At 53.6% G+C, this 12081-nt stretch overlaps 3 protein-coding genes across 3 annotated transcripts; 1 reads left to right on the top strand and 2 right to left on the bottom strand.

Moving 5' to 3' along the window:
* Nucleotides 1-2886: 2886 nt before the first annotated feature.
* Nucleotides 2887-5382, top strand: LRP88_06681 (major facilitator superfamily domain-containing protein; the record flags this gene model as incomplete). The annotated part of the gene is made up of 6 exons (XM_083243219.1): nucleotides 2887-3064; nucleotides 3159-3372; nucleotides 3449-3581; nucleotides 3631-3680; nucleotides 3775-4267; nucleotides 4318-5382. The coding sequence occupies 6 exons, from the start codon at nucleotides 2887-2889 to the stop codon at nucleotides 5380-5382; spliced, it is 2133 nt and encodes a 710-aa protein (XP_083100443.1).
* Nucleotides 5383-5895: 513 nt separating this feature from the next.
* On the bottom strand, nucleotides 5896-8251 carry LRP88_06680 (P-loop containing nucleoside triphosphate hydrolase protein; the record flags this gene model as incomplete). Its single annotated transcript, XM_083243218.1, has 4 exons — nucleotides 5896-6597; nucleotides 6652-7770; nucleotides 7833-8078; nucleotides 8138-8251. The coding sequence occupies 4 exons, from the start codon at nucleotides 8249-8251 to the stop codon at nucleotides 5896-5898; spliced, it is 2181 nt and encodes a 726-aa protein (XP_083100442.1).
* A 748-nt stretch (nucleotides 8252-8999) lies between these two features.
* On the bottom strand, nucleotides 9000-11415 carry LRP88_06679 (uncharacterized protein; the record flags this gene model as incomplete). The annotated part of the gene is made up of 6 exons (XM_083243217.1): nucleotides 9000-9382; nucleotides 9432-9643; nucleotides 9693-10064; nucleotides 10115-10998; nucleotides 11056-11113; nucleotides 11174-11415. 6 exons carry the CDS (start codon nucleotides 11413-11415, stop codon nucleotides 9000-9002), a joined length of 2151 nt encoding a protein of 716 aa, XP_083100441.1.
* Nucleotides 11416-12081: the final 666 nt, after the last annotated feature.

The raw sequence follows: 12081 nt of genomic DNA, 5'->3' as shown, positions 1-12081 counted from the left end.
AGAGAGGACAGACCGAGAACTCGGAGGCGCTGAGGGGAGAATGTGAAGAAGCCGATGTCCAAAGAGGTAGGTTGCTGAGGCTGGCTAGAATGCATTCCACACCGGGAAAGGTGATGGAGGGCAACTGATTGGCTGGCTCATTTGATGACTTCAAGCTGAATGCGTCTTTGCTTTCATGATTGTTGATAAGACCTTGTCGTCCTTGTGTCAACGGCCTCGGGCGGCAAGCGTCGCAGATTGACAAGATTAGCAAACGAATTCAGGCACGGGGCCCGGCAATGCCAGCAAACTTAGATGGAGACCCGTAATACAGAGTGAGTGTAACTTTGGAACATCAGGCGAGCCGCAAGTCATTTTGGCCCCTTGATCCATGCTGTGGCAAACTGAGAAGACGGCTAGAAGCATTGTCGAAGACGGAAAAGTGGAGAAGCCCGGCGGCGAGTGTTTGAAGTCTTTTTTCTCTTCTCGTGATGAGTGAATGAATTTGCCCCCCGCCAAAGAGAAGGATAGCAGCCGTTTCACCTGTGTCGATAGCGGATGGGACGTGGTGACGGCTCCCGGCGCCGCCTGTGAAGCGTGCGCTCGACTTGGTTTCAATACGACAAGGCGTGCACGACCCAGTGACTGGGAGCACAGCAGATAGCTAGGATCGAGCTTGCTGGCCGAGGATCGGACAGTCATAACAATGGCGGCGGATCCGTCATTCATCATCATTTGCTTTCTCAGTGATGATGCCATGGGGCGGCGATTGCACGGTCAGCGGGTGTTACGTACAAGCAAATGCCCACTGACTCCGTCGTCGGTGCTTTTTTTCAGAAGCCTGGTGTTGAGGGTGTTGAAAGGCACATGCTGACACGGCCTGTCGCGTGAGGGGAGCGGCAGCAAAAGTATCGCCGATGTTGTCGAATGGCGAGCAGAAGCCATCGCCGATCATTGAAACCACATCGTCATTGACGACACGCAAGCCGGAGATGCATCGATTTTGGTAGATGGTGGTAATAGCTGTTGTCTTAAGCGTCGATCAAGTGCATCGGCCAGAGAGGCCGGTTAAATTCCCCGTCGGCGAGATCTGCGAAAAAGCGACCGCGGCGAGATGATGCATGGAGCCTGGAAGGGACATTGATGCGGCATTACGGAGTGTCGTGGATCCATCCATGGATAGAATGAGTCTATCGTTTCTGGAAGCCTTGACAGAAGGAAACCTGACCGAGGCCTGAGGCAGCAAGTCTGATGGATTCATTCTGGAAAAAACAAGGGGGGGGGAAGAGGGGCAAGGTTGTCAGACAGGGCGAGCGAGGGGCCTGTCCTGTTGATCAACTCTGATTTTCAACCGCCAGACAACGAACGAAATTTGATCAAGTTGAAGCAAACCAACTGTCAGACGCCTCCAAATGATCAAAAGAAGGCTCAACCAGCCTCATCACCCCAACCGCTCTCGCTCATTGGAAAGCAGCTCCCTGGAAAACGCTCGCCGAGAGACACACAGAGCGACCCTTGAAGTGGGGGGCAGCCCTTCCAGCGTAAGAGGCGGACACCTTCTCCACCAGGGCGAGTTCAGCCACTGGGCTCCGTAGACTTCCCATTGGCTCGTCGTGCTTCTAGCGGTCTTTTAGTCGACGACCGGGGTGTGGAGCCGTTCAAGGGTTTGCAGGACAGGGCGGAGCCTCTGGAACGGGCTTCTCGGACAGGGAGCCTTCCTCTACGAGCCTAGCCGTGGTTGAATCCCTGGATCCCTTTGGATGAGATGCTTCGAGCTGGTCATTCTCAGACGGGGTTCCAGCCTATGCTCGATGGAGGAGGTGCTTAACAGAACCCGCCTGGGTGCTCGGGAGCACGGTGAGCCTGTCTTGTCGGGCCTTTACCTAGGGAGTGACAGGACCTCTCCAGTCATTCGCTCCTGCCCTCCCAGTCCAGGTGCGTGCTGTGGACGTCCCCTCCAGTGGGCTCTCAGCGCAATCTCAGTGGTTCGGGGGAAGTCTTAGCGGGTGTGCAGTGGACTTTCCATCTTGCTTCTTCCTCGGCTTCCAGTGGCTTGGCCAGAGATTCCATTGCGGAAGGCGTGCGTGGAAGCGTCCCCACTTGGCTTGGACCTTCTCAAAACCACCACCATGCCATCCCCCATCCGTGGAAGGTACCTGGGCAGGCACGCTATATCCCCCGGCCGCATCCCATCTGTCAGGTATCCCGCCCAAACTTGCCCATCTCGACTCAGGCATTTGCATCCGTTGTCGCTCTGTTTCCTGGGAAAAGACGATACATCTTGTTCCTCTTTATTTCTCCATTCCACTTTAATGTACAGAGGAGCCGGGTCTTTTCCCTCTTGATAATACCTTTCGTTCATCGCATCCACCCACGCTTCGCGACAGACGATCCGCGCCCTCCTACGATCTCGGCCGACCCAACATCGCAATCCACCTCGGCGCCGCATCCGAAGAGCCACGGCACTCTCCTCCGTCCCCGATAACTCGTCACTGGTCTTGCTTTAGGATATCACTTGGAAAGGGACAAGAGCATTGTGTGTGTTGGAACATCGTTCAGTAACGGCCTCCTCGGCGCTCTCCCGGACTCTGCCGAGTGTTGCGAACCGATTCTGGAGCTTGACTCGGTAGCCTCTAGCCAGACCTAGGCTCTGAGAGAAAGAGGAGGATATTTCGGACCCAGGGCATTCTCAGCAACGGTCGACTTGGTTATTGAAGACATCACATCCTCCGGATAATCCAGCCTTGGTGTCGATGCTGCCTCCCGAAGGCATCTAACCCACCCAAACGACAAAGTGGAGGGGATCAATATCACCAAACACACATCGACGCACTTTCATCCCGATCAACTCATGTCTTCGATTACGGATATCATCGCTCCCGATATCTACTCGCCATAAATTTCAAAATGCCCGACTACGACGACGATATGCTCCCTCCACCTGCGACTCCTTTACAGGACCGTACCTACGGCGGCAACAACGCATTTCACAACTTCTTTAACGACTTTTCTCACATCTCTGACCCTAACCTACGCCGAAGACTTGCCTTGTCCGAGATTGACAAGGTCCCTTTTGGCGCATACCGTATGTGACTTTTTCGGAGTTTCCTATTTCGGGCCGAGTTGCTGTACGCCGAGTACTGACCAAACTTGCAATACAGATGTTCGCGCAGTATTAGTGGCAGGCGTTGGATTTTTTCTCGACTCCTACGACATCTTTGCCATCAACCTTGTAACTGCTCTGCTCGGTGTTGTCTTCTGGGGTGACCCAAACCCCCAGAACGGCTTCAGCGGCAACAATGGATATCTCCCCGACCCGGTGAACCAGGCCTTCAAAGCTTCTACCAGTGCAGGAATCGTCATTGGTATGGTTGTGTTTGGCTGGTTGGCAGAGTATGTAACCCCATGCGTTCAACAGCTCACTTTGGCTTCGTTAGCAGAGGAGCAGATATGCTGACAACTCAACTAGTGGCTTTGGAAGACGTCGCATGTACGGTGTCGAATTAGGGATCATCATCCTAGCGACACTTTGCTGCTGTCTCATCTCCTCAAGCCCAGCGATGGGTTCAACTGGCTTGCTCATCTTCTGGCGGATCATCATGGTAAGCCCTCAAGGTCGGCACCTCTGTCGTCTGTACTGACTAAGGTTAGGGCATTGGTATCGGTGGCGACTATCCACTATCCAGTGTAATTACGTCGGAGTAAGTTATTTCGCTCTGGTCTAAACTTTGTGGCTGCCCTAGTCGCTCACGCGATGTTAACGAAGTTGAGTCAAGCTGACTGTTAACCCGCTAGATTTTCGCCGACGAGGTGGCGCGGCGCCATGGTGGCTGCCGTCTTTTCCATGCAGGGTCTTGGACAGCTTGTTGCAGCCATCGTGGCCCTTATCACGACCGTCGCTTTCAAGGAATCGTTTATCGGTGCTGCTAACGAGAGCAAATGCGGATACGAATGCCGCCTGGCTGCCGACCGAGCATGGCGAATCATCATTGGAGTGGGTGCAGTACCGGCCTGCATTGCTCTCTATTACCGTATCACCATCCCCGAAACGCCTCGATATACCTTTGATATCGAACACGATGTGGAAAAGGCTGATGCCGATATCAAGGCATATGTGGCGAGTAAATCCAAGGGCTCATTCGATGTGGTACACCAGGTCAGGACAAAACGCATTGCCGGGCGCAATCTCAACGTGCCACGCGCCTCTTGGTCTGACCTTGTCGCCTTCTTCCGTATATGGGCCAATTTCAAGATGCTTCTGGGCACTACATTGTCCTGGTTCTTCTTGGTATGTCTTCGCGTCTACTTGATCATTGGCTCGACTAACATCTGCCTAAGGATCTCGCATTCTATGGCCTTGGCCTTAACAACACCGTGGTTCTTCAGGCAATCGGCTATGGCACAGGTGATACGCTTTACGAAAAACTTCACAACCAGGCAGTGGGAATGATCATCTTGACCTGTGCAGGCTCTCTGCCTGGCTATTGGACTGCCATCTTTACTATCGACACCTTCGGTCGCAAGCCACTCCAGGTGATTGGCTTCTTTCTCCTCACCATCCTCTTCTGCATTCTCGGATTCGCATACAAAAGCTTGACGCGGGGAGCCTTGCTTGCCCTGTACATGATTGGCCAGTTTTTGTTCAACGCCGGCCCAAACACGACTACGTTTATTGTCCCAGGAGAATGCTTTCCTACACGATATCGATCTACGGGTCACGGAATCTCGGCGGCCATGGGCAAGATTGGAGCTATCATTGCTCAGTGCATCAGCATACCCTTGGTGCGTAAGGGTTCCGCCGAGGATTGTAAGGGTGCCGAATGCTCGCCAAACCTGCACCGTCTTCTCCAGCTCTTTGCCCTATTCATGCTGTTTGGTACTCTTGTCTCACTCCTGATCCCTGAGACCAAGGGAATGACGCTGGAGGAGCTTTCGGGTGAGCCGCGTACGAGCTACAATGCAGGCTGCAATGGCAGCATCAGCCTTGGCTCCCCAAAACTAAGGGCATGGAACCCCTTCCACGGTGGTCAACCTGCAGGATTCTCGTATCCCCGATCGCGGCCAGGCCATTTCTCCAAGCATCGAAAGTCGGACCGTGTTGGAATCATGACATCACCGGAGCTAATGGCAGAGACGTCTCGACTTCGACGACCCCGTTTTTGGAGGAGACACCGAAAGGCCAAGTCAAGCAACGGAACGAATGAGATTGCGCTAAGCACTCGCAGCTCGGGAACAACAGACGACGACATCTTTCCGGCAGGTGCTCCGGTGCCCACTCCCATGAGCCCTCCGCAGCCCCCGCCAAGCTGGGGAGCCGGTTGGGGACGGATTGATAGAGGAGGACCACCGCCGTTATTGAACTCGGTGCAGCTGCAGGATGTCGGCAGCTTGCTTACAAAATAATGCTTGGCAACTACGCCGGTCACGGCCGGTTGGCATTTTACTCATGGCGTTGGTTGGAAATGTTGATTTTTAGACAATGATACCTTAGATGTTTGCTTTGCATACTTGTCGAGAAGAAACGACAACCAAGGGAAGGCTTCTTGTGGAACATGAAGCCTTGCTTTTGGACGAATGAATCACGAATACGAAGAATATTCTCTTAAATATTTGCATCCCGGAGACGAGTGAGGTATCATGATATAGTTAGGGTCATACAACTTCTCATCTACAGTAAGTATCTATTACAATGCCAATGCGCCGTCTAGGTAACTCGCGAATCCATTTCCTGCCATCAGCAAACAAAGCATCTTGAATCTCCAACGAAACGGTATTATCCCACCACCACCTCTGATCCCAGTGTGAACATCAGCTCTAGACCAGGAAGAAACACGCCGTGGAATGGATCTAGTCAACATCTCTGCGGATGCCCACAACTGGCTGTTACACGATTACAGCCAGACAAGCCAGTCTTCCTCAGCCACGGAGAATCTTGAGAGCCTCCTTCAAGTTGGCGATGTCAAGAGTCAATTTTTCCCGACGGTCGCGGCTGCACATTTCCTCGCCAGCGATGGCCTCAAGGTTCTCAGGTGTCATTTGGAGAATAAGCTCTTCAGAGAGCACGGTGAGGGGTCCGTTGGGCGAGTATAGCAGGAAGTGGTCGATAACCTGCTGGCAGATGACATCGACGAAGCGGGTCCGGGCAAAGTCGTAGAATGTGTGTAGGACATCATGGATGTTGCGGCAGGTGGATGCTAGGTCATCTGACTCTCCAAAGCCCTTTTCCACCATCTCCCGGGCCTGTTGACCTGCAGCATGCACCCACTTGTGACTGCTGACCGCCGACTCAATCTGCTTGCCAAGCTCCTCAACATGGGCAAACTTGGTGCTGTGAAGCTTCTTGTTGAAGGCGGGGCTGTACGTGATGCTCTTGCCCTCGAACTCGACCTCGAGGAGGAACTCGGTGTGGTCGACGGCGCGGCGGTACCGCTCCTGGAGGTCATCAACGATGAAGTTCCACAACTCGTCGCGGATGGTGTTGTCAAGGCAGCAGGCGTCGAGGACACTGCGGATGAAGTGGTGGACGATGAGGATGGCGTTGGAAACGTGGGCTCGAGCCATGGGAGACCACTTCTTGGACTGCTCCTTGAAGTTGGTGGGGAGCATCTCGCCGCCGAACTATGAGACGTGTTAAGAGGAGTGGCTGGCATGGTGGGTTCGGTTGAGACTTACAGTTCCAAGCTCGTAGCCACGCGATGAGCGGTACTCTTTCTCGATGAAGGCCAGAATGTCATCCTCCGGGTCAGGGCAGCAGTAGGCTTCATGGAGGATGCTATCACCCAGTTCCTGTTCTCCCACTAGTGGAATCACAAAGGTCATTTCATCATCGTACAGGTCGTCTCGAATGGTCAGTTGGCTCTCAACGTCGGAATCACCAGAAGAGCTTCCTTCGCTGTCCTTCTCACCGGGCGGCTGGAAGTTCCTCGTGTGGCCCTTGTCAAACACAACGTTTGCGAAGGCTTCGTTGATCTCCCGGATGCGGGTGATGAGCCTCAGTTCTTCCTGTTCGTGGAAGATCTTGTTGCGTGAGTAGTAGGCGTCCAGGCCGCAGTTCTTGATCTGGGTAAAGCGCGAAGCGATGCGTCCGAGGTAGACGCGCTGCTGTTCGGTGGTGCTGCGCGACTCTCCCATGTTCTCCAGAAGCGCCTCGTTCTTCTTGAGCATCGTCATCAGGTCACTGCGCACCTTAGGAAACTCGCTCTTGATGCGGTCCATGAGTAAGTGCTGAAGGCGAGCCTTCAGAGCCGGGATACCAAGACGGTCGGCCGGAAGTTTGCTCCAAGGCGCCTCTCTGAAGAAATTCTCCTCCTTGAGGTTGCGCTCCTCAGCGCTCGAAGAGGTGTCGTCAGCACCTCGGTTCTTGACAACACAGTAGCCCAGGACAAGATCCCGGCGGTTCCCGTTGACAAGGTTGACGACAACAGCCTTGGTAGCTTGCTCGACGGCAAGGTCAGGCTTGGTAAGGACGCCCAGTGTTCGTTTGCCCTCCGGGTCAACCTCCTTCGCGAGGGTCAAGATCTTCTGGTTGGCAATGTCGCCAGTGCAAGGGACGACGGCAAGAATAATGGTGCGAGACTCCTTGATGTAATTTCTCACCATGTCCTTGACCAGATCGATGTCTTCCTTTGCCGTGACGCCAGGGGTGACGTTCTCAAACATTCCGGGGACGTCAATGACAGTCAAGTGGTCTTCGTTCGGTCCACTGATCTCAACGCGGAGGATATCTCGGCTGAAGGCAGAGCCAGTCGAATCATCGTCAGAGCCAGACTTGATGCCCATAACCTTGGCCGCCTAGTTTAGGATTCAGTCAGAGTTGTCTTTCATGGGGGGTTGGACTAGAGTGTGTAACGTACATCCACAAAGATCTGGGCAAACTCCTGGGCGTTGAGGTCCTTCGTCTCGCGGCGAAACTTTTGGGCCTCTGTGTTGTTCGGATCTGCGGGCTGGATTGAGATGACAATGTTCTTTGTCTCCTCGCGACGACAGATGATCTCTGTGGCGTGGCGGGTGCAGAGTGTGACTGAGCGCGGGAAGTGGAAGCCGGTGAGAGACTCGAGGACACTCGACTTTCCAGCGCTCTGGTCACCGACGACGACCATCTATGAGAGTGTTAGCAAGTGCGGGCAAGCGTCATCGCGCGCGCGCAAAGGGAACTCGCCTGAGGAAGTGAGACGAGGTTAGAAATGCCCAGCCCTCGGAGCTTGTCCATCTTGTCGAGGAGGACGCGGTTCCCGAGGCCCACGCTCGACTTGATGAGCTTTGAAAGCGCCATCTTGATGACTGGGGAATGCTTTTCTTAGTGTACAGGTCTCTTTGAGTTATTGTTCAGTAGCACGTTGTGGTGAGTCGTGATGAGGGTGAGAAGGAGGATGGGAGGTGAAGGAAGAGAGAAGAGGAGAAGGAATTTCGTGAATTTATGTATGTGTGCTCACCTCCCTAAGACTTAGGATAAAACCTTTTGGAAAGGTACCCTGATGGAAAGATGGGATCCCGTGGAAGGTGAAGGAAGAGGTCGTCGGTCTGTTGCAGTGCCCGCCAGTGATGGCCAACAGTGAATCACAGCCACTTCAACACCTCACAGCCCCAGGGGACCCGGGCCAAGCAAGGCTTGGTACGTACGAATAGATAACCCAGTATGGGAAGGTAATTTCCTTGTCTCATTGCTTGCAACATGGGTCAACAAGCTGAGAGTGATAGGCAGATTTGTAGATGTGATAAAGAGCCAACGGCACTGCCACAATGCAACAAGTATATGGCTGTGGCCAATCGCTTGTAGTAATTGAATTAAGGAGCAAGGAACGCAATGCTAAATGATCTGGACTCAAAGCATAAGGTAACATCTGTTGGTTGATGTCAAGCTGCGCCTCGGCCGCCTGGGTTGGTCATCTAAGCCACCAATGCAAGAGGCATTCGGTTTCAGGTTATGAGGGACATAATTGAAGTGTAAAAATGAATCGCTGAATTTTTGCTTGGGTATCTTGATGTCGCTAAAAGAAAATTCCTATCCATTTCCCATCCGATTACCACAGCGAGACAATTTCGCTCACGGGCATCCCACATCCTGATGCCAACCCCTGCTCTCTGTTATACCAGGCCTCGAGCACCTCCAACTCCACAGCCCCGGGGTTTTCAGTCAAGTTGGATAGAACAGGTCCAACCGACTTTGACTCGAGTGCCGGATCCAACACGCCTGGTGAAGATGCACCCCTTGACGGAGGCTGCAGAGCCGTCTCCAAGGCGTGAATAAACTTCTCGGCCAGGGGGTGGTGGGAAGTCATGTATTGTCTTGCTGTTACGAGACATCGTCTGACCTCGTCGTTGATTGGGTTTGGGTTTGTGACAATGTCTCTGAAAAGAGGATGCTTGGAGAGCAGGGTGAGAGTCATGCCTATTATGCAAAGAGCTGAAAGAAGGTTAGCAAAGGTCTTGACACGGGGAGCGTAGGAACCTACAGATTACAGCATGACTCTCAGGGGGCCCGTCAAAGGTAACCAGTCTTCTCTCACGGTTCATGATATCCTCCAGCTCAACACTCGCAGCATAGCACGACTCAAAGAGTCCACTGAGCATGGATCTAGCCACCATAGACGCTGGTTGGCTGGCATGGCTACTAACGAGCTTCATGATTGCTGCTCGAGAAATAAGAGCCTTTGTTTCCAAATATCTTTGAGAACGTTAGTTGAGTTTTTGCTTCCGGAATTATTCAAACATACCTCATGCGGAGAAGAGTAGCTTGGCGGCGGAAAACAGCCTCGGTTTGCGTGCAGGGGAACTTGAGGCGAAGATGCTCAGGGAGAGCAGCTTGCCACTCCTCGAGCACACAATCGAGATTTAAGGCAGTTCCGAGAATTTCTGAAATAGACTGGTTGCTAGTTCCTTTTTGGTTGAAGTAGGCATCCTGAACTGGCTGCAGGACCGTGTCGGAGAGTTTCAACACCTGAGTGAAGAAAGAAATCCTCGAGGGAGCGTTAGAAGGCTGCTCTCTCTGTGGGTTGTGAGGGACAGTTTCGAGATATTCGTCGTCGATTTCTTGAGGCAAGGTTCCAAAGTTTGCGGTGGTTTGGTTTCCAGGAGAGTTTTGCGTCCTAGGTTGATTGTTAGCAACTCATCTACTATGTTAGTTGAGGTGGCTTACCTTAGAAACAGTGCACAGGCACACCGCGTCCTCCTACGCTCCTCTAGCTCAGCCTGAGACTTTCCCGGAAACTCCACATGAAGCATCATGCCTTCTGCCAACCGATGCGCCATGCCCGTCAACATCCAACTCTCCTGACCCATACCCATCCGTCGAAGGAACCGCGCGTGGATAATCAGAGCCTGCACAACAGGGAGTGATGTCACGGATAGCAAGTCGATAAGGAGAAGCGGCCTCGCTTGCTGATGGAATTCGTACGCGTTCGAGGCTTGTGATGTGGTTGATTCCGCGGGCGACTTTGTGAGTTGACCAATGGCGAGCATGCCGAGGAGAAGAGAGTAGGTTGCGGCGAGTTCCGTTGCCTCCTCTAGTGGAATATCACGACGATAACGTGAATTGGCGACGGCGATGAGCCGATGATAGCGTTGGTAAAATGTCGGACGATGAACAGCAGGTAGAGTGATCCAATCCACATCAAAGTACTCGGCAAGCAACTCGTCCATGAGGTCCGCTGGCGGGAGCGAGATCTTTTCGAGCATGAGAGCCGCCTTGACGTTGGAAGAGTAGGAGCCAAAGGAAGAAGCCTTGGCATGCGAGGCTTCTTCAAGATCATCGGTCAATGGAGGGCTGGCGCCCATATGATGAGGGTGGGAGTAGTAGCCGGCAGGTTCCTGGGACATGGGAAGAGAGCCTGCTCCGGCTGGGAAGCCAGAGAGAGGATAGCTAGAGTCGCCATGAATGGGTGGGAGGACGTGATCCAGAGGCTTGACTAGCCGTGCGGGCTGCTCGGAGACTGCACCGGGGGAGCTGGATTGTTTCCTCCAGGCGTCATCGTGTGAGGGCGTAGTTGCGGCAAAGGCATCTCGGCCCTGGACAGCGAGTTCCTATAACAGGGGTGAGTCAACTATGCGACGGTGTTAGTTGGCACAAAGGAAACCTACGAGCTGCCTTTCCTTCTCCTCGAGTTCCTGGACCCTCTTCTGGAGAGCGCGAATGTAGCTTTAATATCAGATCAGCCCCGGCGTCCATGATACGATATCCGGCCCGTCAAAAACTCACCTCCGCGACGAGGCAATGGAGCCTTCGTGCTCAATCTCGGGGTACACACACTGATCAGCGCCGAGTCCTCGCCTGCAGCAAGAGTCGCACACGGGACGCGCTCCGTCGCAGCGTATCTTGCGGTCGCGACACTCTCGACAGGCGAGCGACCTCGCCTTACAAGGCCGGCCGGCTGCCGAACGCCGGGCGGGAGCCGCCGAGGATCCGCCGCTTGCCTTTGAGGTAGTGCTGGTCCTAGTCATGGCTGCTGCGATGCTGGAGGAAGAATCATGAAAGGTAGTGTAGAAACGGGTCGTCGGGAAGAGTGGGAGAGCTGCGTTTGATTAATTCGTAGGGATTGGAGGGAGGAGGGGGTTGTTGGATCAACTCCGAGGAGGACCAGGGAAACTGGAATCTCGATTTTTTTTCTCTGGTTGCTCATTCGTAAGGTTGGGTTTGTCTGTTGAGCGAGCCGGCCGCCGAGGGTGGCGGATCGGCGGGCTACGGATGTCGGACTGTCGGTGGGCGGACGGACACGCCGGGATGAAGGGGGTGTGCGTTAGGGACAAATGTCCAGAAGGGGAAGAAGGGCACGAGACGTGATGTTTTGAAGTAAAGAATAGATCATGTTGTGAAGAAGAGAAGGAGTTGTGATGCCCTCACTCGCATCTCGCAATCTCTCATCTCGAGATGTCCATTTAGTGTTGCCGATTCTCGAGATTGAGAATGGATACATACAGGTTCCCGGGTCTCAGGTCTCGACGGGCATCGGTCGTCGGCTATCCCCATTGGCGTTTTTCGTGTGTGGCCCCCCGTCTTGCGTCCTGTCAACTCCCCGATTTCCCCGATATCCATCGCAGCAAGGGGCTTGTGTCATGGATCTAGCCCGGATCAGATGGGAGGGCATTGGATTGGATCCAGTATGGCGG

Source organism: Fusarium phalaenopsidis (genome assembly GCF_050370095.1).
Source record: "Fusarium phalaenopsidis strain FUZ10S chromosome Unknown contig_32298, whole genome shotgun sequence".
In the NCBI taxonomy this organism is placed as follows: domain Eukaryota; kingdom Fungi; phylum Ascomycota; class Sordariomycetes; order Hypocreales; family Nectriaceae; genus Fusarium; species Fusarium phalaenopsidis.
The sequence above is the reverse complement of the archived record's forward strand: the minus strand, read 5'-3'. Positions and strand labels throughout refer to the sequence as shown.